This window comes from Varanus komodoensis, unplaced genomic scaffold (genome assembly GCF_004798865.1).
Source record: "Varanus komodoensis strain SLA01 unplaced genomic scaffold, ASM479886v1 scaffold129, whole genome shotgun sequence".
Lineage (NCBI taxonomy): Eukaryota > Metazoa > Chordata > Lepidosauria > Squamata > Varanidae > Varanus > Varanus komodoensis.
In genome coordinates, this window is record NW_025335373.1 from 262,522 (window position 1) to 281,549 (window position 19,028).

A 19,028-nucleotide genomic window follows, 5' to 3' on the forward strand; every position below is an offset into this window, starting at 1 on the left:
GGGCCGTGGCTGGCCTTTCCTTGATGGGGCGGCCTTTTCTCACAGCTGGCCTGACCTCGAGGCCTCTCTTGGCGTGGCTTTAGCCATGGAAAAAGTGGGTGCCTGTTGCTGTGTGCTTGGGGGCCTCATGCCCCTTGTGACCGGCGTTCACCCCCCTTTCTGTCTCCTCCCCAGGCTGGTGACACCTGCCTGTCAGCCATGGCCCTGATCGAAGGCGTAGGGGACGAAGTGACTGCCCTCTTTGCAATCCTGCTGGTGCTCCTGGTGCTGGTGCTTGCCTGGTTCTCAACCCGCACCGTGGAACGGGGAGACTCCCCCTTCGCTGACGCCTCCACCCCGGGCACTGGCCAGCTGCAGGAGGAGGGCCCGCAGGAGAACCGGGCCGGCGTGCCGGCCTCTGGACTGCAGCAGGCCAGAGGAGGAGGAGGACCACCGGCCGCGGGGGCCATCCCCGATGGGCCCGCCAGTGTGTCTGGGAGCCTGCTGCGCCACAGGACTACCCCCAGCCCCCCGCAGCCCCCCTCACTGCCCGCAGCAGGCACGGGCACAGGCACGGAGCCCCCTCCAGCAGACGACAGCATCGTCTTGCGGCTGAAGTTCCTAAATGACACGGAGCGGCTGGCCCGGGTCCATCCCGAGGACACGGTGGGGACCTTGAAGAGGTGAGCGCACGGAGCCTTTCTGAGCCTGGAGAGAGAGTCACTGCAGCAGCGGCTGCTCCTCATGCCAGGCAGGCAGCTGCGGGGGTCTTTCAGCTTTCTCAGGGTCTTTTGCATGCTTCGAGGGGCTGGCATAGCCCTGTCTCCCACCGAGCTCAACCTGCGCCCCCACGCCTTGAGCAGTGGCACTCCGTTGCTGTCCCTCTGCTCTTTCGGAATGTGGCAGTGGAAAGGCATGGAAGGAACCCTGAGCTGCCTCAGACCGGGGTCCCCTGCGCGAGCGTCCTGCTCCTGCAGCAGCCGGCCAGGGCCCGGGGGGAGGCAGGCGCAGTGGCACCTCTTGCATGCCCTCCCGCCTCCCGGTCTGCTGCCTGCGGCACTGCAGGTATGCTCAGTCCATGCACGCAGAGGCCGCCGGAAGCCCCCGTGGGTTTGCCAGATCCCCCTTGTCGCCATCCACTCTGGATGCCGGTGCTTTGCCTTGTGGTGGAGAAATCCATAGGCGAAGCAGGTGTTATGTGCAGATGCTGGTCTTTTTCTGAAGGCCCTGCTGGACCCCAGTGAATGCGAGAAGAAAAAGTTTCTGCCCCCTGTATATAACTTCTGACACGGCTGTTCCTCCAGCAGGGCAGCTCACCCCGTGGGCCTGCGCTTCCCCTTGTGCGGTCTCCTGCCAGCGAGTCTTAGAACAACGGTTGCATTTGTCGTTGCATCAGTATCCCAGCCCAGTTCCTCCAAAGAGCCCGAAGTGCCACACGCGGTCCTTCCACTTGAGCCTTGCAGCAGCTCAGGGTTAGGTTAGGCTGAAGGTCACCCGGAGCCCTTTTGGCCCAAGTGGGGACTAGATCCCAGCTCTCCGAAGCGCCGGTCCAGCGCGCCAGACACAGCACTGGCTCCATGACGCCGGCAGAAAGAACGACCACCGGAGGGGCACCGGAGGGCTGCAGCAGGTGGTGCTGAGCGCCACTCCCACTGCCAGAGCGCGCTGCTGGGGGCGGGGGCAGCACACAGGTGTGCTGGCCGGTCCTTCCACACACTGCAGGGGGGAGGGTGGGCACGGCTTTGTCACCGGGGGACCCTCTCGCTGCCCATGAGCCGGGGAGCTGCACCGTGGTGCTGCGGCCCCCGAGGGGACGGGCGGAGCGGCCTGCGGTGTAGCACCAGCGTGCGGCTTTGGGGCTGCCCTGCTCCTGGGCAGGGGGCTGGAGCGGGGCTGCAAGACCGCTGGGGATGGGGGCCCTGGGGGCCCGGGCCACGTGGACTTGACCCCGGGCAGCAGAACGCCTCGCGGGGCCCCGAGACTCACGCCGCGGTGTTGCCTCCCCCTTCCCAGGACCTACTTCCCCGGCCAGGAGCAGCTCGTGCGCCTCATCTACCAGGGACAGCTGCTTCGGGACGATTCGCAGACGCTGGCCGCCCTTCACCTCGCCCACCACAGCGTGGTGCACTGCCACATCTCTCCGCACAGGCCGCCCGCGGCGCCCGCGGGCGCGCACGCCAATGCCGCCAGCACGGACGTGGCGCACGCGGCCCTCAACATCGGCAGCCTGATGGTGCCGCTCCTCCTGCTGCTGCTGGGCGCCCTCTGGTACTTCCAGCTGCAGTACCGCCACATTTTCACCGCCACGGCCACCGCCTGCCTGGCCGGCCTCACGCTCGTCTTCAGCTTCGTGGCCTTTGCCGTGTACCGCAGATAGCGCCTCCTCTGGCACCGCTGGGCTGGGGGCTGCCGTGGCAGCTGGTGCCCCAAGGCATGGACTTGCACGGCCCGCAAAGGGGGGGGCGGCGCCCAGCTTTGCTGGGAGTGGGGCTGAAGGGCGCCCCTGCAGCGGGCCACTGCCACCCCGGTGCCGGAATCCCCCACTGCCACTCCGAGCGTGGGCACCTGTTGGCCGAACAGGGACCCTCTGCCGTGGGCTGCTGAGCAAGAGCTGCCTGCAGCACCTGTCCCCCCCCCCCGCCGTTCCCCGGCGAATGTGGCCCACTCCCCTGTGCCTCAGCCAAGGTCCCTCCGCCAGCGAAGTGGCGAGGGGGCCACGGCTACCCTGCTCTGCAGCTCAAGTCCAGTCTCAGTGGCCGGGGGGGGGTCTTTAAGGGTACCAACCAGGAGCACCTGCAGTCTGGGGGTGGGGGGGCAGTTCCCGATGCCTGATGTGCTTATTTTAAAATTAAAGCGAAACTGTGAAGGAGGTGAAGTGGTCTTTGTGGTGTGTGGCAGGGAGGGAGGGAGGGAGGGGGTGCCTGAAGCCCGGGTTGTGGGCCTGCCGCATGCGTGGGGGGCGGGGGCGGGGGCGAGGGGAAGGGCAGCCTGGCCGAGGAAGCCCACGCCTCGCCTCTTCCTCCACGGTGGGGTTGAGAGACGGCCCTTTAGGCAGCGTGGCTTTTTGAAGGAGCGGCAGCAGGTGGGCACCTCTGCAGGGGCCGGAGGGGCGCGAGCAGCATGCTTGGTATGAACACGGCTGGAAACGCTCGCAAGGCAAAGAACAGCGGGGCAGCCCAGCCTGAGCACCTGTGGGCACCCCAGAGTGGCCCTGGCTCGGCCCCCTTCCCCGCTCCCCCCACAGGGCGCTGCGGCCTGTGGGCAGCAAGGGGCATCCCTTCCAGAGGGCCCCATCTGGTGTGGTGCCCAGCCATGTGCCCTCAGCCCCTCCGCGGCTGGGCCTGGCTGCCCCCAGTGAGGAGGGCAGAGTGGGGGGCAAGCCTTTTGCTCCCTGCGGGAAAGCAGGCCAGGGGTGCCAGGAGCCGGCCGGCCACCCTGCCCCCCGGGCCAGCGGCCTCATCCTGGCACGAGACCCTTGCGGCGGGGCAGAGCCTCACGGCCCTCCAGCGCCTCTTCCCAGCTGCAGTGGCACCGGGGCCACGCCACCCCTCGGCGGTGGCCTGCCTGGTGGGGGCCGCCAGCCTCCCGGACTCGTGTGAGGGAGGGAAGCGCAGGGCCGAGCAGCTGAAAGGAGGGCGGAGAACCCCTTGAAGTAAGTGGGTTTATTGTCAGATTCATTAGCACCAGCTCCCCGCAGGCGGGCTGCGTCCCCATCGCCCACCTGCCCGCCCGGCCTTCCCCGCAGCCCCGGCCCTGGGTCAGCCGCCTCCAGCCAGGCTGGTGCTGCCGGGCGGGCCCAGCGTGGCCGTCACTCCTCCCCGGCCTCCGGCCAAGCTCTGGCTCGAGGCCGCCACTACTGCCCAGGGCGGGCGAGACGATGTGCTGGGGTGGCGGGCCCGGCCCGGCCCTGCGCACACCCCCACCCACGTGATGAAGCGTCCCGTGGAGGCATTAAGCGAGTCCGTTAAATAAGGCCTCGGTGTCGGGCAAGCAGCTGCTGGTCGGTGCCGCGGCAGGGTGAGGCGGTGGAGGCGCTGGCCTCGGCGGCGTGGCACGGGTCTGCCCCCGGCGTGTGGATGGAGTGGGGAGGGGGCTTCCCCTGTGGCTGCCCACAGCAGGGGAAGGGCTGGCGCACGGCCGGCTTCTTGCGGGCGTCAAAGGCACTGGGTGCAAGGCGGGGCTGCGTGGGCCCAGCACAGGCGGCAGCGACGGCCTCCCCAGGCCAGCCCCTCCGGGGCCGCGGCACCTCACACCGGCATGGGCATCTCGTTGTACTCGTCCACCCCTTCCCGCTCGTCCAGGATGGGCTCGGCCTCGGCTGCATCCAGCTGGAGAACAAAGGGTGCACTCAGCGGCAAAGCCCCTGCCCCAGGCGCCCCCCCACCCCCGGCCTTCCAGGCCACTTACGCATTTCATCTCTCGCTCCGTAAAGATGCGGCTGAGCAGGCACATGCGGAGCGGCACGGTGAGGATGAGGACGAAGGGGAAGGCCAGCGAGGCCACGGTCGACATGACGGCCCACAGCACGGCCAGGCAGCCCAGCTGCAGCAGCGTGAAGAGGTGCATGCGGACCGTGCGCACCTGTGGGCACCGGGACGCGTCAGCACCTGCCCTCTGCCGGGCGCCCGCCGCGGGGGAGCTCCCGCCGCGGGGGAGCTCCCTCCCCGCAGAAGCGGGCCGCCACGGCAGCGGCTCGGGGCTGGGGCAGACAGCCCACCCTGCCCGGCCCCGCTGGACGTGGCGCGGTCACTCCCACGCACCCCCCAGCCAGGCAGCAGCCCTGCCGCTCCTCGCCCGGGGCACCCACTGGCTGGCCCGGGGGCTGGGGCGGGCCAGAGGGCCGGCCTCCCTCCAGAACGGCCCAGCGGCAGGCAGGCAGGCAGGGGGCCCTCCCACCCCAGAAGGTGTTGCACTGAGAAGCAGCTCGGCTCCTCTGCGTGCCGTCGCCAAAGGCCCGCCCGGCCCCGCCGGCGCTCATGGTGGGCAGCACGGCCCCCGGCCGCAGCCCTGACCTTCTTGACGTAGGGCACGTCGGGGTGGTGCTTGGGGGGCATCAGCAGCAGGTGGAGGCGCTCGTAGAACTGGATCCCGTTCAGCGAGGTGACGCCCATGTAGAGGAAGATCCCGAACAGGACCGCCAGCGGGATCTTGCGCAGAAGGTCACCGATCACGATGGACAGGCCTGGGCAGGCGGGCGGAAGCACCGGCTGAGAGCTGCCCCTGGGCAGGGGCCAAGGGGCTGCGGCCCCATGGCCCTGCCCTTGGGCTTCTCCGAGGCTGGGCCCACAAGGCGCTGGGGACTGGTGGGGCTGGCGGCCCCAGAGCCGACCGGGCAGCCCACCGTTGCCACGAGCAGCCGGCTGGACGGGAGCTGTCCTCATAACCTCTGGGGCGAGGGGGGCAGGGCAAGGAACCCCCCACACTGCCGCCCCGGCTTGGGGAGGGGAGGGGAGGGGGCGCTCTGGGGCTGCGTCGCCGGGACTCACCCACAAGGAGGGCCACCAGGAGCCCCGTGACCCGCTGCTCCTTCACCTCCTGGATCTTGGGCTTGTCCCCGGGCGCCACGGCCTTGCTCATGACCGTGAGGGCGTTGGCGTGGGTGACGGAGCGCACCGTGGCGGCCGCCAGCCAGGGCAGCCCGAAGAGGGCGCAGAAGCCCCCCATGGCCACCACCAGCAGCAGGTCCAGGTGGAAGCCGGAGCCCTTCCGCAGCTTCCGCTCCTTCTTGCTGATTATCAGCCTGCCGGGGGGGGGGGGGACGGACCCCGTCAGGCACCGGCCCCTGAGCCCCCGGGCCTCCCCTGGGGGGCTGCCCCTGGTCTGGATGGAGGCCGCTTGCCCTCCACCAGCGAACTTGGCCCCCAGCCCCTGCTCCCCCGCCCGAGCCACTCACGTGGTGATCTGGGTCTCCATGAAGATGAGGATGAAGACGAGGAGGGCGGGCAGCCCGCTGGCCACCATCATCCAGACGGGGAAGCTTTGCCCGACCCCCAGCGGATTGATCACCCAGCCCCGCTTCTGGGGGTCTGTGACAGAGAAGCCGTGGGGCACTGAGAGCTTCTGCAGGGGGATGGGGGAACGTGAATGGGGGAGAGCCATGGGCCCCCATCCGCCCACCCACCCGCCCACCCACCCAAAGCCTGGTGGCCAGACCCGGCCCACTCGCAAAGGGCCCCTTCCGGGTCCTGCTGGGGGGGCGCTGCTGCGGGCGGGGTCCTTCTGCAGGGCCCTCCAGGGCAGAGGGAAGTGGGGGGCAGGGGCATGCCCCAGCCACCGCCTCACTGGCGGGGCGGCCCAGTGTGAAGGGCGCAGCGGGGGTTCCCCAGACACGATCGGGGGGGCAGCCGGCTTGCGCTGAAGAGCGGCCCCCTCCCTCCTGCCCCCCCCCCACAACCCTCGGGAATTTCGGGGCAGGAGCTTGGATGGGCAGCCTCTTCCGACGCCGCTGCCTACCTGCGTGTAGGTGTCCTGGATGCTGTAGTCCACCAGCACCATGAGCAGGATGGCGATGGGCACGCCGAAGTCCCCAATCACGCGCCGAACCTGCCCAGAGAGACCTGCTCAGCCACTCCAGCGCCCGCCGTGGTCCCCGGAGCCCCTCGCTGGCCAGCCGGCGCAGCCACCGTGCCTGCCGGCACGCGCGTGGGCCCTCGGGCAGGGCAGGCCTCTCGGCTCCTGCGGCGGAACCCCCCCGGGCCGGGCGGGGAGCTCCCGTGGCCGAGGCCACGCTCCCCCCGCCGGCCACCCGTCGGGCCACGCACCCGGCCAGGGAAGAAGCGGCTGTTCTTGAACTTGCGCAGGAAGAAGGCGATGAAGAAGGTGCCAGCCATGAGCACCAGCGAGAGCAGCGCCGTGTTGGGCTGGCCGGTCACTTTGGGGGGCGCCTGCTGGGTCGTCCCATTCTCTGCGAGCGCCAGGCCGCCCCCCGCCAGGCCGGTGCCGGCCTCCGTGCCATTCGTGTTCCCGCAGCCATGGAGGGGGTGCTCCTGGAAGATCTGTCGTGGAGAAGCAGCCGGGGGTTTCGCCTTCGCCCTCGCAAGGAAGCCCCGCCGGGACGCGGAACCCGGGCCAGCGCCCCTCCGGCACACGGGAGACGGGCAAAGCACCCCCGGCCCCGCTCCAGCCGCGGCCTGCGTCCGCTCCCCGCGAAGCCCTGGGGCCCGCCCTCACCTTGATCAACTTGTAGAAGGTCTCATAGATGAAGATGAGGGAGATGAGGAAGGCAAAGATCTCCTGGGTGAAGCGCGAGACGAAGCGCACCAGGAAGCTGCCCTCGAAGGCCACTATGACCAGCACGATCAGGATGAGCCAGAAGCCGATCCAGACGCGACCCACCAGGTACTCCAGGCCTTGCGACGAGCAGAACTGGTGCGGGGGGGGGGCGGCTGAGTGGCCACAGCCGTGTCCTCCACGCCCCCCCCACCAGCTCCGGGCCGGAGGGCAGCCCTGAGTGGACTGCGAGCCCCCACCCGCCGCAGGGCGCTGGAGCCGCAGGGCTCCGGGGACAGGTGGGTGGGGAGCTCGGCACTAACCGAGAAAAAGGCCTCCTCAAAAACGAGGAGGGGTCCCGAGAAGCCAATGACGAGGAGCGGCTGGGCCCCCAGCAGGCAGAAGAGGATGCCCTGCACGGAGGTGGAGATGATCAGCTCGGAGACCCCGATCAGGCCCTGGGTCTTCTCTCCTGGAACGGGGCCCGCACACAGTCAGCCCCCGGCCTTCCTGCCCTGCCGCCCCAAGGCAGCAGCAGTGCCTGCTCGCCCAGACCTGCGTCCCTGCCTCCCCGCCTGCCTCACTCACCCAGGAGTCCCCCAAAGGTAATGGCTGGGGACAGAGCAGCAAAGTAGATGAAGATGACGGCGGCCAGGCACTGCGGGTCCAGGGCATCGCGGAAGTCGCTGAGGTACTGGGGGTAGCGCCGGCGGACGTCCCGGATCAGCCCTCCGAAAGGGCGCCCCGTGCGCTCGAGTGGGTCAGCCTCCTCTTCCTCCTCAGCCACCTTCAGCTTCAGCAGTGCTGGGCAGACACACCGGAAGAAGTGCTCGGGGGGTACTCTGGGGCCCCCATGCCACCCCGCCTGCCCCACCCGGGAAGCTCCCTGCCAAACCCGCCCCGGGCCCGGTGTTGGCTGGCAAAGCCTCTCCGTCCCCAGGTGGCTCTCGCAAGCTGCGCTCCGGCCGAGAGATCAGACCCCGGAGGGGCGCCGGAGCCCACCGGGGCTCCGAAGGGGCAGGCCGCCCAACTCCAGCAGCCACGCCCCCCGCCTGGGATGGAGGGCGAGGGGCAGCAGAGGCCGGCACCGCCCTGGGGGAGGAGCGCCTCCGCCGGGGGGGCAGCGCTGTGCCGGGCCGGCGGCACCACCCCTTGCCCCGGCGCCCGAGCCCCCGCCCAGCTACCTTTCTCCTCGGGGGACTTGGGCTCCTCGGCGGCCCCCAGCAGCAGCAGCCGCCGCTCCTGCTCCTCGCGGCGCCGCAGCATCTCGCGCTGGAAGTGCGCCACGCTGCGCAGCAGCTCCTCGCCCTGCACCTCCGAGGGCGGCAGCACCACGCTGCAGTCCAGGAACTCGTTGATGGCCTGCAGCAGGTCGCGCCGGTCGTCGGCCAGGTAGGCCGCCTCGTGGAATTGCTGAGGGCGGCAGGAGAGGGCAGTGGGTGCGGGCCCCTCCCATGGGCCCCGGGGCCCTGCGTCGCGACGCCGCGGGAGCCCGCGGGGGGGGGGGACGGCGGCCCCACCTTGTCGGACATGAGGGTGGAGATGGAGCGCCCGATCTCGTGGTAGTCCATGTTGGCGCTGCTGGGGCCCAGCAGCACGAAGAGGAAGCGGACCGGGACGGGCACCTCCAGCACGGCCTCCAGCTGCGCCGCCTCCTGCAGCCGCACGAACGCCATGGTAGGCTGGTCCAGGAAGTCCACGGAGCCTGCGGGCAGGCGGAGCGCTCAGCCACGGGTCCAGCCGCGCCCCGGCCCCCGCACGCGAGCGCCCCGGCCCGGCCCGGCCCCTTCCTACCCACGAGCACCACGGTGGCCTCCGCGTTGTCCGGGATCTTCTCCAGCAGCTTCAACTCGTGCTTGGACTTGGACCGTGTGATGCCGCCCGGGAGCGCAGGGGGCAGGGCTTCCTTCTGCGGCGAGAGGCGCGTGTGTGAGAGGGAGGCCGGCCGGCCGGGGGGACGCCGGGCAGCTGGAGGCCCTCGCCTCCCCTGCCACCCTCTGCCCCGCCAAGCAGGGCGCCTGTAATGCCAGCCTGTGAACCTGCGCAGAGCATATTGCCAGGGCACAGGAAGGTCCTGCTCGGGGCCCTCTACCTGCAGCCGCTCTGCCCCGTGCCCCCTTTGCTGCGGGGGGCCGTTTCTCGTGATGCCTGCAGACCAGGAGGGGGCTGACCGCCACATGCCAGTCCTCTGCCTTCTGCAGGGGGTCACGGGGAGGTCCTTCCCCCACAGCCTGTGCATTTCCAAGCCCACGTCCGGCTGCTGGCTTCGACCTTGCCCGGCTTGGGATGGCCACGTCCAGTGGAGGAGGGACCCCTTGGCATGCTCCCACCTTTGCACTGTGCCCCTCGCGTGTCTCCACAGGGAAGCGTTGAAGGACGGCGTCAGGACAGACTTACGTCTTGGTGGAGGACCCCCACTGCGCAATGCACCCCAGTGAGACCCACCTGGTGCCAACATTGTCCTCTCTTCAGTGCCAGAGTAAAACATCCCTCTAACTCCGACCGGATCAGGCATTCCACATCAGAAGGGATTGTGGAAGAGCGGAGCTGGAAGGGGCTGGAGACCATTGGGCCCAGCCCCCTGCTCAGGGCAAAGCCCAGGTTAAGCGGCCCTCTCAGAGGGCTGTCCAGCTGCGCCCGGCAAGCCCTCCTCCGGGAGAGCCCGCAGTCTCCCCGGTCGCTGGCTCCCTGCCGTGCGGCTCGAGCAGACCAGAACGGCTGAACGAGGCGAAGCCTCCACAGGGTCCCACCTCCTTCTCGATGTCCACTTTGGTTTCGTGCTCGCCGACGTGGCCGCCGATGAGTGGATCTGTGACCGTCGGTTCCGCGCCTTCCGCCACGTGGTTGGCGCTGTGGTGGTGGCCCAGCAGCGAGCCGAGCGAGCCGGCGGAAATGTTGCGGGGGAAGGAGAACTCCTTCTCGTCCGAGGGGTGGCTGCAGGGAAGAAGCGCCGGCCCAGGTTTGGGCTGGCTGGCCTCTACCAGCCCCCTTGCAGCTGGCCACTCCCAGAGCTGCCGGGCTGGGGGGCCGCTTTGCCTAGGCGGCCCGGGAGGCCTGCTCAGCCCCCCTCAGCTCCCTGCTTGGCCGGGGAGCACGCCGCCCAGGCGTGGAGATGCCCCGGAGTCCGGGATGCCCAGCCTCCTGCACCCTCCCCTCCCCCGCCTCACCTGTGCTTGAGCAACAGTGCCCGGAGCACGTTGGCGCGGTCCTCCGCACGGATCTGGTCAGAAATGATCATCTGCTCCACCACCTGGTGTGCCACCCCCGGAAGCGTCTTCTGGTCCAGGTCCAGAAGAACCGCCCCTGCGCAGAGGGAGCAGAGGAGGGCGGGGTGGCGGGTGCCGCGGACGGAGGCTCGCTGTGGCAGCTTCAGGTGACTCTGCCCCGACCTCTCCTGCGGCTCCCCCCCGGCCCCCGGCCCCGCCACGCCGTCGGGCGGCACCTGCTCAGCCAGTGGCTCCTCTGCCCCCCTCAGGCCCCTGCCCCCGGCTGCTCCACGGAGCCAGGCGTGGGAGCCCCCAGCCACCTCCGACCGGCACGGCTGCGAAGCCAGAAGGAACCGCTCTGGACCCTCCCGCGAAGACCCAGAGGGGTCGTGGAGGGCTGCCGCGTGGCCGGGGCTCTTTCCCGCGGCAGGAGCCACACGAGGCCACCCGTGGTCTCTGCCCGCACCCCAGAGCTGCCGTAATGCCCCTGCTCATGGGCGCAAGGGTCCCCAGGCCGCCTGCGGGCCTGGGGGGGGGGAGGGCCCCGCCTTCTCACACCCACCATGGGACAGGGTCCGGCGCAGCTCCAGCAGGCTGCGGAAGGAAAGGGAGGCGACGTGGGGCTTGCCCCACCGATCCGTCTCCTCCTCCACGTCCTCCTCAAACTTGATCCAGCGGGCCGTCTCCCTCCACTGCATCTCCTGGTTCTTGTCCACGATCAGCTCGTTCAGCTCCACAAAGACCTGGGCCAGAGGGGGGCCGGTGACTCCGGGGCCTGAGGGGTGGCCACAGGGGGGCTGCCTCTGTGGGGACAGCCGGCCGGGCCTGGGACGGGCCAGGAGGGCACCGGTCCACCCAGCCCCTTCCCCACCCTGCCCTGCCTAAGCCAGGTGGCACAGCCCTGCCTGGCCATGGCGCCTCCTCGCACACAGAGGAGCAGCCCGCCTGGGTGGGAGGCGGGGCAGCCTGAGCGTCCCCTGCTTCTTCATTCAGACCAATGAGGGGCATGTGTGCCCCCTCCCTGCCCCACTGCAGCCTGTGCCAAGCATGGCCCCTCTCCCCTCCCCTGGGGGAGAAGGTGCAGCCTGTGGGGGGGCCCCTACAGAGACCACCCGCTGTCCAGGGGATCCAGACTAGATGGGGAGCCCTGCGTGGCACCCCCCGGAGAGTCCTCCCGGGGAGAGTCTGCCGGGGCTGCCGCAGCTGCTCCCGGCCCTCGCCGCCGCCGTCTCACCTCGTGGGGCTGCCGGTCCTGCTTGCGCTGCCGGGCACTGGGCTCCTTGCGGTCCTTGCCGATGTGCACCACCTGGCCCTTGGCGCTCTTCCGGACCAGGTGCCGGCGCACCCCTGGCACGTCCTCGAACCGGTGGCCTGCGCAGGAGCAGGAAGCAGCGGATGCGGGCAGGCGGCACGCACGCCGGGGGTGCTGTGGGCGCCAAGGCGGCCGCCCCAGGCACCCAGATCCCCCACATGCCGGCAGGCTTGCGAGCGGCCCGTCCCTCCCTCCCCCCGCAGCAGCACTGGGGTGGGGGCTCTGCCCGCTCGGGGGGACTGTCGGGGCCAGTCCCTGGCTGCACGAATGCTTCGGGCTGGGGCTGGGGCTGAGGAGTCCTTGCCCCGCCCGTTCCTCCACGGACACTCGGCCTCTTGCCAGCCATGGGAGACGGTCGGGCACAAGCGAGCAGCCCAGCCCAGCCCAGCCCGGCCCTGCAGCCACGGCCCTCGGCAGCACGCCCCGGCCTGGGCAGGTTGGCCACGCAGCCACTGCCCGCAGCACCGGAGCCCCGCTGCCTCTGCCCCACAACACTCGCGGCGCGTCCGGCGGCCAGGAGGCGGCAGGCCCTGCGACCGTGCGACCACGGAGAGCGGCCGCGGAGGCCAAGGGCACGGGCAGGCCCGCGGTCGCGGCACTGGCAAGGCGGCCCTGGGGGGCCACTGCTGCCCGTCCGGCTGCCTGGCACGCTCTCCAGGGGCCGGCAGGCTGAGAGGCCGCGCTGGGGCCGCCCCACGGTCGGCCGTCCCCCACGCTCTGCTGGCCTCCACCCGCACTTCCGGCCTCCGGCGCAGCAGGCCCTCTTCTGCACTGCCCTGGTCCACAGACCACGGCCTCCACAGCCCTGCCAGGCGCCCCCCGGGGCTGCTTTGGTGTGCGGGCTGCAGCCTGGCGCGCTGCTGACGTGAATTCTGCCTCACGGAGAAGAGTCTGCTCGGTGGCACGCCCCCCCTGCAAGGTGGGCTGCTGAGGTTTCTGCCTGAGCTGCGGGAGGAGGGGGCGCGGCCTCGTCCCAGGCACCTAGCAGGCCTCCCCGCCGCAGGGACCTGCCCCCGGGCCGCCCCAAGCCTTTCCCCACCCTGAACTCACTCTTCATGTAGTCCAGGTCTGCGGAGGCCAGCGTCTGCGCCTCCGACTCATCCGTGGGCACCTTCGGGTACCGGGCTTGCTCAATGCCCGTCATGCTGCCAATGCGCCGGCGCTCGTTCAGATTGTAGCTGCGGTGGGCAAGCTGGGATTTGGAGGGGGTGCGCCCGGGAGAGCCCCCCTCGGCTGCACTGGGCCCCTCCACGCCACCCGGCCCTTCGGCATCTGAGCTGTGAGGAAGATGCTTTGTCTCAGCAAACGTGGGCGCTAACCTGTCCCTGCGCCTGGTCCCCACCTCCCAAACCGCCCCCCACCTTCCGAGCTGACCATGTTTTAAAAGGTGGCCTTGGGGGGGCGGTCCTCTCTCACCTTCTGAGAGATCTAAAACCATGGCCGTGTCAGAACAAGCTACAGCCCTCCCCAAATGCCAGCCATTGGGCCTCCGGCTCCCCCACTCACCTGCCCAGCTTGGCACCCTTGGCAGCCGGGGGGGCCCGCAGAATCCGTGGGGGAGCCCAGGGGCCCTGCGGGGGGTGCTGGCCCCTCTGTCCGCCGCTCGAGCGCATCGTCCTCCTGCAGGAAGAACTGGGGCAAAGCAAGCGGGTGCTGAAGGCAGGCGCGTGGGAAGAGGCCCGCCCAGGCCACGGCCCGCTCTCCTCCCCCCGCCGGGGCCACGGGCATGCCAAGCCAGGCCCACCTGCACGCCCTCCGGAGAGCCGCCAGGCTGCAGCGGGTCCTCGGGCACCTGCTCCGTCTCCGTGTCGCAGGCGTCCTCCTCATCACCGTCCTCCTCCTCCCCGCCCTCAGCCTCTTCCTCGATGGTGGGGGTCTCCCCCGGCAGGGATGCCCGGCTGCGCTTTCTCTTGCCTTTCTTCGGGGGCCCCTTTTTCCGCCGGGTGTCAGAGGGCAGGTGGCTGGACAGCGGGTGGTGGATGTGGTGGGACGACTGGCGGTGGTCTGGGGGGAGCCAGGTGGGTGTCAGGAGGGTGTCTGGCCGCCCCCGCGCCTTCTCCAGTCCCCTCCACAGCCCACCAGGAGGAGGGGTGGCTCGCAGGCTTGGGCCACAGCGCCTCCCCCCCCCCCCCCCGGTGAGCAGGGGGGGACCCCCCGGGGGCCCCCCCCCCGGCGGGGGGGGGGGGGGGGGGGGGGGGGGGCACTCCCTGGTCCCAGGGGGAGACCCGGCCTCAGCCCGACTGGCAGTGCCGGAAGGCCAGTTGGGGGGCCATGTGGATCCCCCCGCCCGCCCGCCGGAGTGCCCAGCTGCCCCCCTCGGCCTCAGCCCGGCCCGCGCCCCACTGCACGCGCGGGGCCGCCTCCCCCCCCCCACCTACACTCAAAGTCCTCCTCGCCGTAGCTCCGGCCGGGCTCCTCCACGTTGCGCGGGTGCGAGTCCTGCAGGATCTCCTCGAAGCGCTCCACACGCAGCGCCTTGGTCAGGTCGCGCTCCTCCTCCTCCTGCCCCGGGCCCCCGAACGCGGGCGAGGGGGGGCTGAGCCCATCCTGCTCCGGCTGCGGGGGAGCAGAGGGGGCGGTGGGGGCCAGCCCTGCGCCGCGCACGCCCCCCATGCGCGGCCCCCCGCTCCCGCCCGCCGGACGCGCGGGGCCGCCTCTGCCCCGGGACTCGCATCTCTGGGAAGCGCCCGGGGCCCTGCGGGGGCGGGTCGGTCCCTGGGGAGCCGGGGGGGGGGGGTCCCCGCCGCGGCCCCCAACCCCGGCCCCCAAAGGGGGGGGAGCCCGGGGGGGGGGGGGCGCCGGAGCTCTCGCAGGGCCGCTTCTGGGTAGGACCGACCCGAGCTAGCGGGGGGGGGGTGAGACGTCATCGCCCCCCACGTGCCCGGCTGCTTGCGGAACCGGCCTGGCCGCGAGCCCGCAGCCAGCAGGGGAGCTCGCGGTGCGGGAGGGGCGCCCCGAAGGGCAGGGGCGCCGAGGGCGGGCGCCCCCCTACCTGCGCCATGCCGGGGGTCCGAGCCGCCGCCGCCGCCGCCCGCGCCTCCTGCGCACCGCTCGCTCGCTCGCCACCTCGGGCGCTGCTGCGGCGGCGGCTCTGCGGGCCGCGCGATTTATCCTGCTCCGTCCGGAGCCGGGAAGGTCACGGCGGCCGCGGGGGGGGGGGCGCGGGGCGGCGGCAGGCGGCTCCATCCCCTGCGCGCCACTCCAAATATTGACGGACGAGGCTCCCTCGCGCTGGCCGACACCGCGCAGATTAGCGGCGCGGCCCCTCCCAAGGTGACAGCGCCGCCTGGGGGGGGCGCGGGGGCGCCTCTCCACCCCCGCCGCGGAGGACGCGCGCTCCCTCAAGGGCACGGGCGCCCCGGGGCCCAGGGCGGGCTGGGACGCGCAGGGGACGCGGCGATAGCTGCCTTCCCGGCCCCTCCACTGCCCCCCCCGCCCCGCCCCGTTCTGGGCATCGTGTCCTCTTCCAGCAGGAAGCCCGGAAAGATGCAAGCTGGGGATCCCCCCCTGCCCCAAAACCCCCCCCCCCCCCGCCAAGGCACGTGCAACAGACCTTCCTCCAGTGTAATCTGGGGGGGGGGTGATTTCAGACATGCCAAGAGGGGGGGCAGCTCTGGCACTTCAGCAGGACAGCTGCGGTTGCTCCGGCAGTGCCCCCTCCTCCCCCATTCCTCGGGGTTGCTACTGCCAATTTCAAAACCCCGCATATTAAGCGGCCCTGCAGCAAGCCTCCTGCCTTTCCAGCCAAGAGGAGAGGTCCCTGCCCCACGGAGGGAGCTCAGCTCGTGCTCTGAAGGAAGAGCCAGGGAAAACAAGAGGCAGGAGGCGGGGAGGGGGGCACCCCCAAGGGCAGTGGGAGGCCGCGGCTTCGGTTTCTCCTGAGCTGTGGCCCAGCTCTCTGCAAAACCAGCACTCCAGCGAGCAGTGATAACACGAAGGTGAAAAACGAGACCTACAATCAGAGCGGACACAGCAGGTGCTCCACGAGCGCAGCGGGGACAGCGAGCAGCCCAGAGCACAGCCCCGCGGAACCGCTGGTGGCCCCGGTCTCGCAACAGGGAGAGTGCCTTGGCAGCCAGCGCCATGGAGGAGGCCCCCAGCCCCCAAGGCAGGCGGGCTCACACAGGCATGGGCCCCTTTGAGCTGCACCCAGGAACCGGGGGGGGGGGCTGCCCCAACAAGGGCACTGTGGCCCCTGTGCATGGCCGGGCGGCCGGCCTGGGGCAGCCACAGTGCCTGGGGGCTCGAAGATGCTCCCGCTTGGCTGAACTGCACGCTGGGCAGTGGGGGCAGCACGGGAGCCAGTGGCTCCACCAGGGGAGGGGGCACCGCCCCTTCCCAGAGGGCCCCATCCCAGGAAGGGTGTCTGGACCCAGGCAAATGTCCCCCGTGCCCCCCTGCGTGGCTCCCAGCCCCAGCACTGCAGCCCAGCTGCCCTGGCAAGGGAGCGGGCAGGTTTGGGGAGACCGCCCTGGCCAGCACCTCCCCCACGCTCGGGAGCCACCCCCACGGCCCCGAGTGGCTGTCTGCCCGCCATCCTGCCCAGGTGCGGAAGGCCCCGGCGCGGGAGGGAGCCAAGCAGCTTCAGGCAGTGCAGTGCCAACAGGGCTGGCGTTACCTGCAGGCCGAGCAGGAAGTCCATGCTCACAGAGAGGCGGGCGGCCCCGGGCAGAACGTGCGCGGGGTGGGATGCAGGCCTTCCCGGCTGCTGCCTCTTCCTGGGTCACTCAGCAGCCATCGCAGCCAGCGAGCGTCACCTCGGCAGTGACGGGCCAGCAGATTGCAGGGGTGTCACGCAAAGGGTTAATCATTAACTTTGCCGTTGGGAAGAGGCAGCTGGAAAGGGCTGCTCAGCAGCCAGGGGCAGGCCGGGCGGGCGGGCGCCTCACACAGGAGCACCGTCCCTCCTGCGGACCCTCCCCGAGGCGGCGGGGGCACCCCTGCAGCAGCCAGCCCCAGTGGCCATAAACCCCTCATCCTGCTGGGCCAGGCTGGGCCGGAGGGACGGGGGCACAGGCCCGACAGCTGTGGCGCATGGGCAGCGTGCGGAGGGAGACGCTCGCCCAAGCACAGCTGCAGCCCACCCGGAAGCACACTGGGCTGCCCTGCCCCAGCTCATCGGCCCCAGGGTCCCACCTCGTGCTCCCCGCCTCTCCACAGCAGCTTTCCCCAGCAGGCCATGAAGCCCCCTGCTTCCTGGACTCGCTCCAGCTGAGGGTGGGAAGGGAGATGAGGGGGCCCCGCGGGAGTTGGCAGGAGAGACACGGGCCCGCCAGCTAGCACATGCCCCCCAGGCCGCCGGGGCAGCCAGCTGCCCGCTGGGGGCCTGTGTCCCATCCCATGGGATGGGGAGGCCGGTGCCCGGGCTGCTTAAGCGGGAGGAGAGGCGGGGGCTGACACAAGCGAAGCGGAGAATTGCAGAGAATTGCTTCCTTGCCGCCCGAGGAGCCCCCCAGCCTCCTCCTCTCTCCCCTCCTGGGCAGCCACTCCATTCCCAGGTCTCTTGCGGCCTGAGCCAATGCACCGGTGCGACCCCACCGTGCCAGGCAGGGGGTGCCTGAGTGGACTGGGGGCTTCCGGCAGCCTGGTGCCCTCACAGCAGAAGCCCCTGACGGATCGAACCTGGAGCCTCCGAGAGGAAGGGCCAGCGCCTGCCTGTGCAGAACTGGGGAGGCCGCCCCAGTTCTGGGGGCAGAGCTGGCACCTGGGCGTCGGGCACCAAGGGCCCCACTATGTCTAGCCACCCAACGCCCCCGCCCCCTCACCCGTTCTTGCCACGCTGCGGCCTTCTGCATGGGACAGAAAGGTGCAGCGCCGTGGCTCAGCCACTCACCCCCTCAAAGGCTGTGGAGATGATGCGGCGGAGCTCCGAGGGGCCCCGCGAGTGGCTCATGGCTGGCGGCGGGAGCGGTGGCGGCGCGGCCTACCCCTTCTCCTTCTCGCTGGGGCTCAGAGGGCAAGGTGATGGCACCATAACCTGCAGAAAGGCACAGAGCGCAGGGGCGTCAGCAGGCTCCCAGGTGGTTCTTTGGTGTGTCCTTCAAGGAACGCTTTCCTGTTTCCATGTCGCAGCTGAGCAGGCACAGAGGAACGCCGTGCACGGGACAGAAGCAGCACACGGTGCGTCCCGCCTCGTGCACGACGGGAAAGCAGCAGGATCTCTGCAAGGGCGGCAGCACTTCCTTGGGGGAATCTGCACTTCTGTTGCAAAAGTGGATTCCAAAGCAGCATGAATAACATTTCCACTTGTCAATGCAATATTAGAACAAGGCAATTCCACATTAAAATTAAACGTTCAAAATGAAAGACTAAATAAGAATACAGCCAATTTAAAATGCTTGAGCAAATTAAATACGTTGTCCTTGTGCCAAAACAAAACAAAACAAAACAAAACAAAACAAAACAAAACAAAACAGAGGCAGAACAGCAGCACTAGTCATACCTCCCTGGAGGCAGAATTCCGGTGCTGGGGGGCTGCCCTAGAAGAGCCCCCCCTGCTGCTGATGGAGATGGGTGTCCTTGGAAGCTGTTGAGCTACACACAGGTGGATACAGGAGAGCGGCTTCTTCAGGTATTTAGAAGCCAAGCTGCATACCTGCCCCTTCAGGGGAGCGCAAGCCCTCGGCGAGGGGCTGAATGCGGCTTTCCCCGGCCAGAAGCACCTGCCATAGGAGCAGACGGGCAGAAGAAAGGTGCTGCTGGACCAGCCCCAGCGCCCACCCAGTCCCGCACGCAGGACACACAGGCAGACCGGCTGCCCCCGGACCCCCAAGCGGGAGGGGTGCAAGGCTGCTGCCTGCCTGGCTCCCCAGCAGCTGGCACAGCGCCTCCGGCGAGGGAGAGCGCACGCATGGGCAAGGCTGGTCCCGGAGGGCCGCCTCCCCACGGATCCACCCAGCCCCCTTGCAGGGCCGTGCGCATTGGCGCCGGCGCCGCGTCCTGTGGCAGCAAATCCCAGTTTAAATGTGCACCGTGTGAAAGAGTAAAGGCAGCAAAACTTCCTTCTATCAGTCCTAAACCAGCCACCCACCGGCTTCATGGGACAACCCCGGGTTCAAGTGTTATGAGAGAGGGACAGGACTGTCTCTGCTTTCTCCACACCGCTCTGCCCCGTCTCCCCTCACCTGCCTTTTTTCTGGTCAAGGGAAACGGGTGGTTGGTGGGACCTAAATGCCCTCGTTGCTAAAAGGGGGTGCATTAGCAGAAGCAGCACTTCCCAGACAGGTGAAGCGCCAGCTCCCCTCCACGCAGCACCGGTCAGGCCTCGCCTGGCACTCTCTGTCCCGGTCTGGGCAGCTGAGAAGACGCGGAAAGTCTAGAGG

The 19,028-nt window shown here is 70.0% G+C and overlaps 2 protein-coding genes across 4 annotated transcripts in view; one reads left to right on the forward strand and one right to left on the reverse strand.

Moving 5' to 3' along the window:
• The first annotated feature begins 28 nt into the window (after positions 1–28).
• On the forward strand, positions 29–2,806 carry TMUB1 (transmembrane and ubiquitin like domain containing 1). The gene is made up of 3 exons (XM_044422504.1): positions 29–94; positions 175–662; positions 1,993–2,806. The coding sequence occupies exons 1-3, from the start codon at positions 86–88 to the stop codon at positions 2,354–2,356; spliced, it is 861 nt and encodes a 286-aa protein (XP_044278439.1). The 5' UTR covers positions 29–85; the 3' UTR covers positions 2,357–2,806.
• Positions 2,807–3,626: 820 nt separating this feature from the next.
• Positions 3,627–19,028, reverse strand: part of SLC4A2 (solute carrier family 4 member 2) — a 24,168-nt gene continuing 8,766 nt past the window's right edge. Inside the window, exons 2-23 of one of the 3 annotated variants that reach the window (XM_044422529.1) lie at positions 17,540–17,683; positions 14,085–14,262; positions 13,451–13,710; positions 13,213–13,338; positions 12,757–12,997; positions 11,629–11,765; positions 10,957–11,137; positions 10,356–10,491; positions 9,939–10,122; positions 8,983–9,097; positions 8,709–8,893; positions 8,373–8,601; positions 7,777–7,992; positions 7,512–7,660; positions 7,150–7,344; positions 6,741–6,974; positions 6,433–6,522; positions 5,873–6,039; positions 5,466–5,719; positions 4,992–5,161; positions 4,387–4,560; positions 4,082–4,307 (exon numbers count right to left, since the gene is read on the reverse strand). In XM_044422529.1, coding sequence (XP_044278464.1) covers positions 4,227–4,307; positions 4,387–4,560; positions 4,992–5,161; positions 5,466–5,719; positions 5,873–6,039; positions 6,433–6,522; positions 6,741–6,974; positions 7,150–7,344; positions 7,512–7,660; positions 7,777–7,992; positions 8,373–8,601; positions 8,709–8,893; positions 8,983–9,097; positions 9,939–10,122; positions 10,356–10,491; positions 10,957–11,137; positions 11,629–11,765; positions 12,757–12,997; positions 13,213–13,338; positions 13,451–13,710; positions 14,085–14,262; positions 17,540–17,599 — 3,762 coding nt within the window. In that variant the 5' untranslated portion in view covers positions 17,600–17,683 and the 3' untranslated portion in view covers positions 4,082–4,226. Of the gene's footprint in view, positions 4,308–4,386; positions 4,561–4,991; positions 5,162–5,465; positions 5,720–5,872; positions 6,040–6,432; positions 6,523–6,740; positions 6,975–7,149; positions 7,345–7,511; positions 7,661–7,776; positions 7,993–8,372; positions 8,602–8,708; positions 8,894–8,982; positions 9,098–9,938; positions 10,123–10,355; positions 10,492–10,956; positions 11,138–11,628; positions 11,766–12,756; positions 12,998–13,212; positions 13,339–13,450; positions 13,711–14,084; positions 14,263–17,539; positions 17,684–19,028 lie in introns of those variants that run through there. The other 2 variants (XM_044422527.1, XM_044422528.1) reach the window with 2 other exon arrangements.

Coding starts and splice junctions, on each gene's coding strand:
- TMUB1 (XM_044422504.1), top strand. Junction 663..1,992: donor ACGGTGGGGACCTTGAAGAG/GTGAGCGCACGG, acceptor CCCCCTTCCCAG/GACCTACTTCCCCGGCCAGG.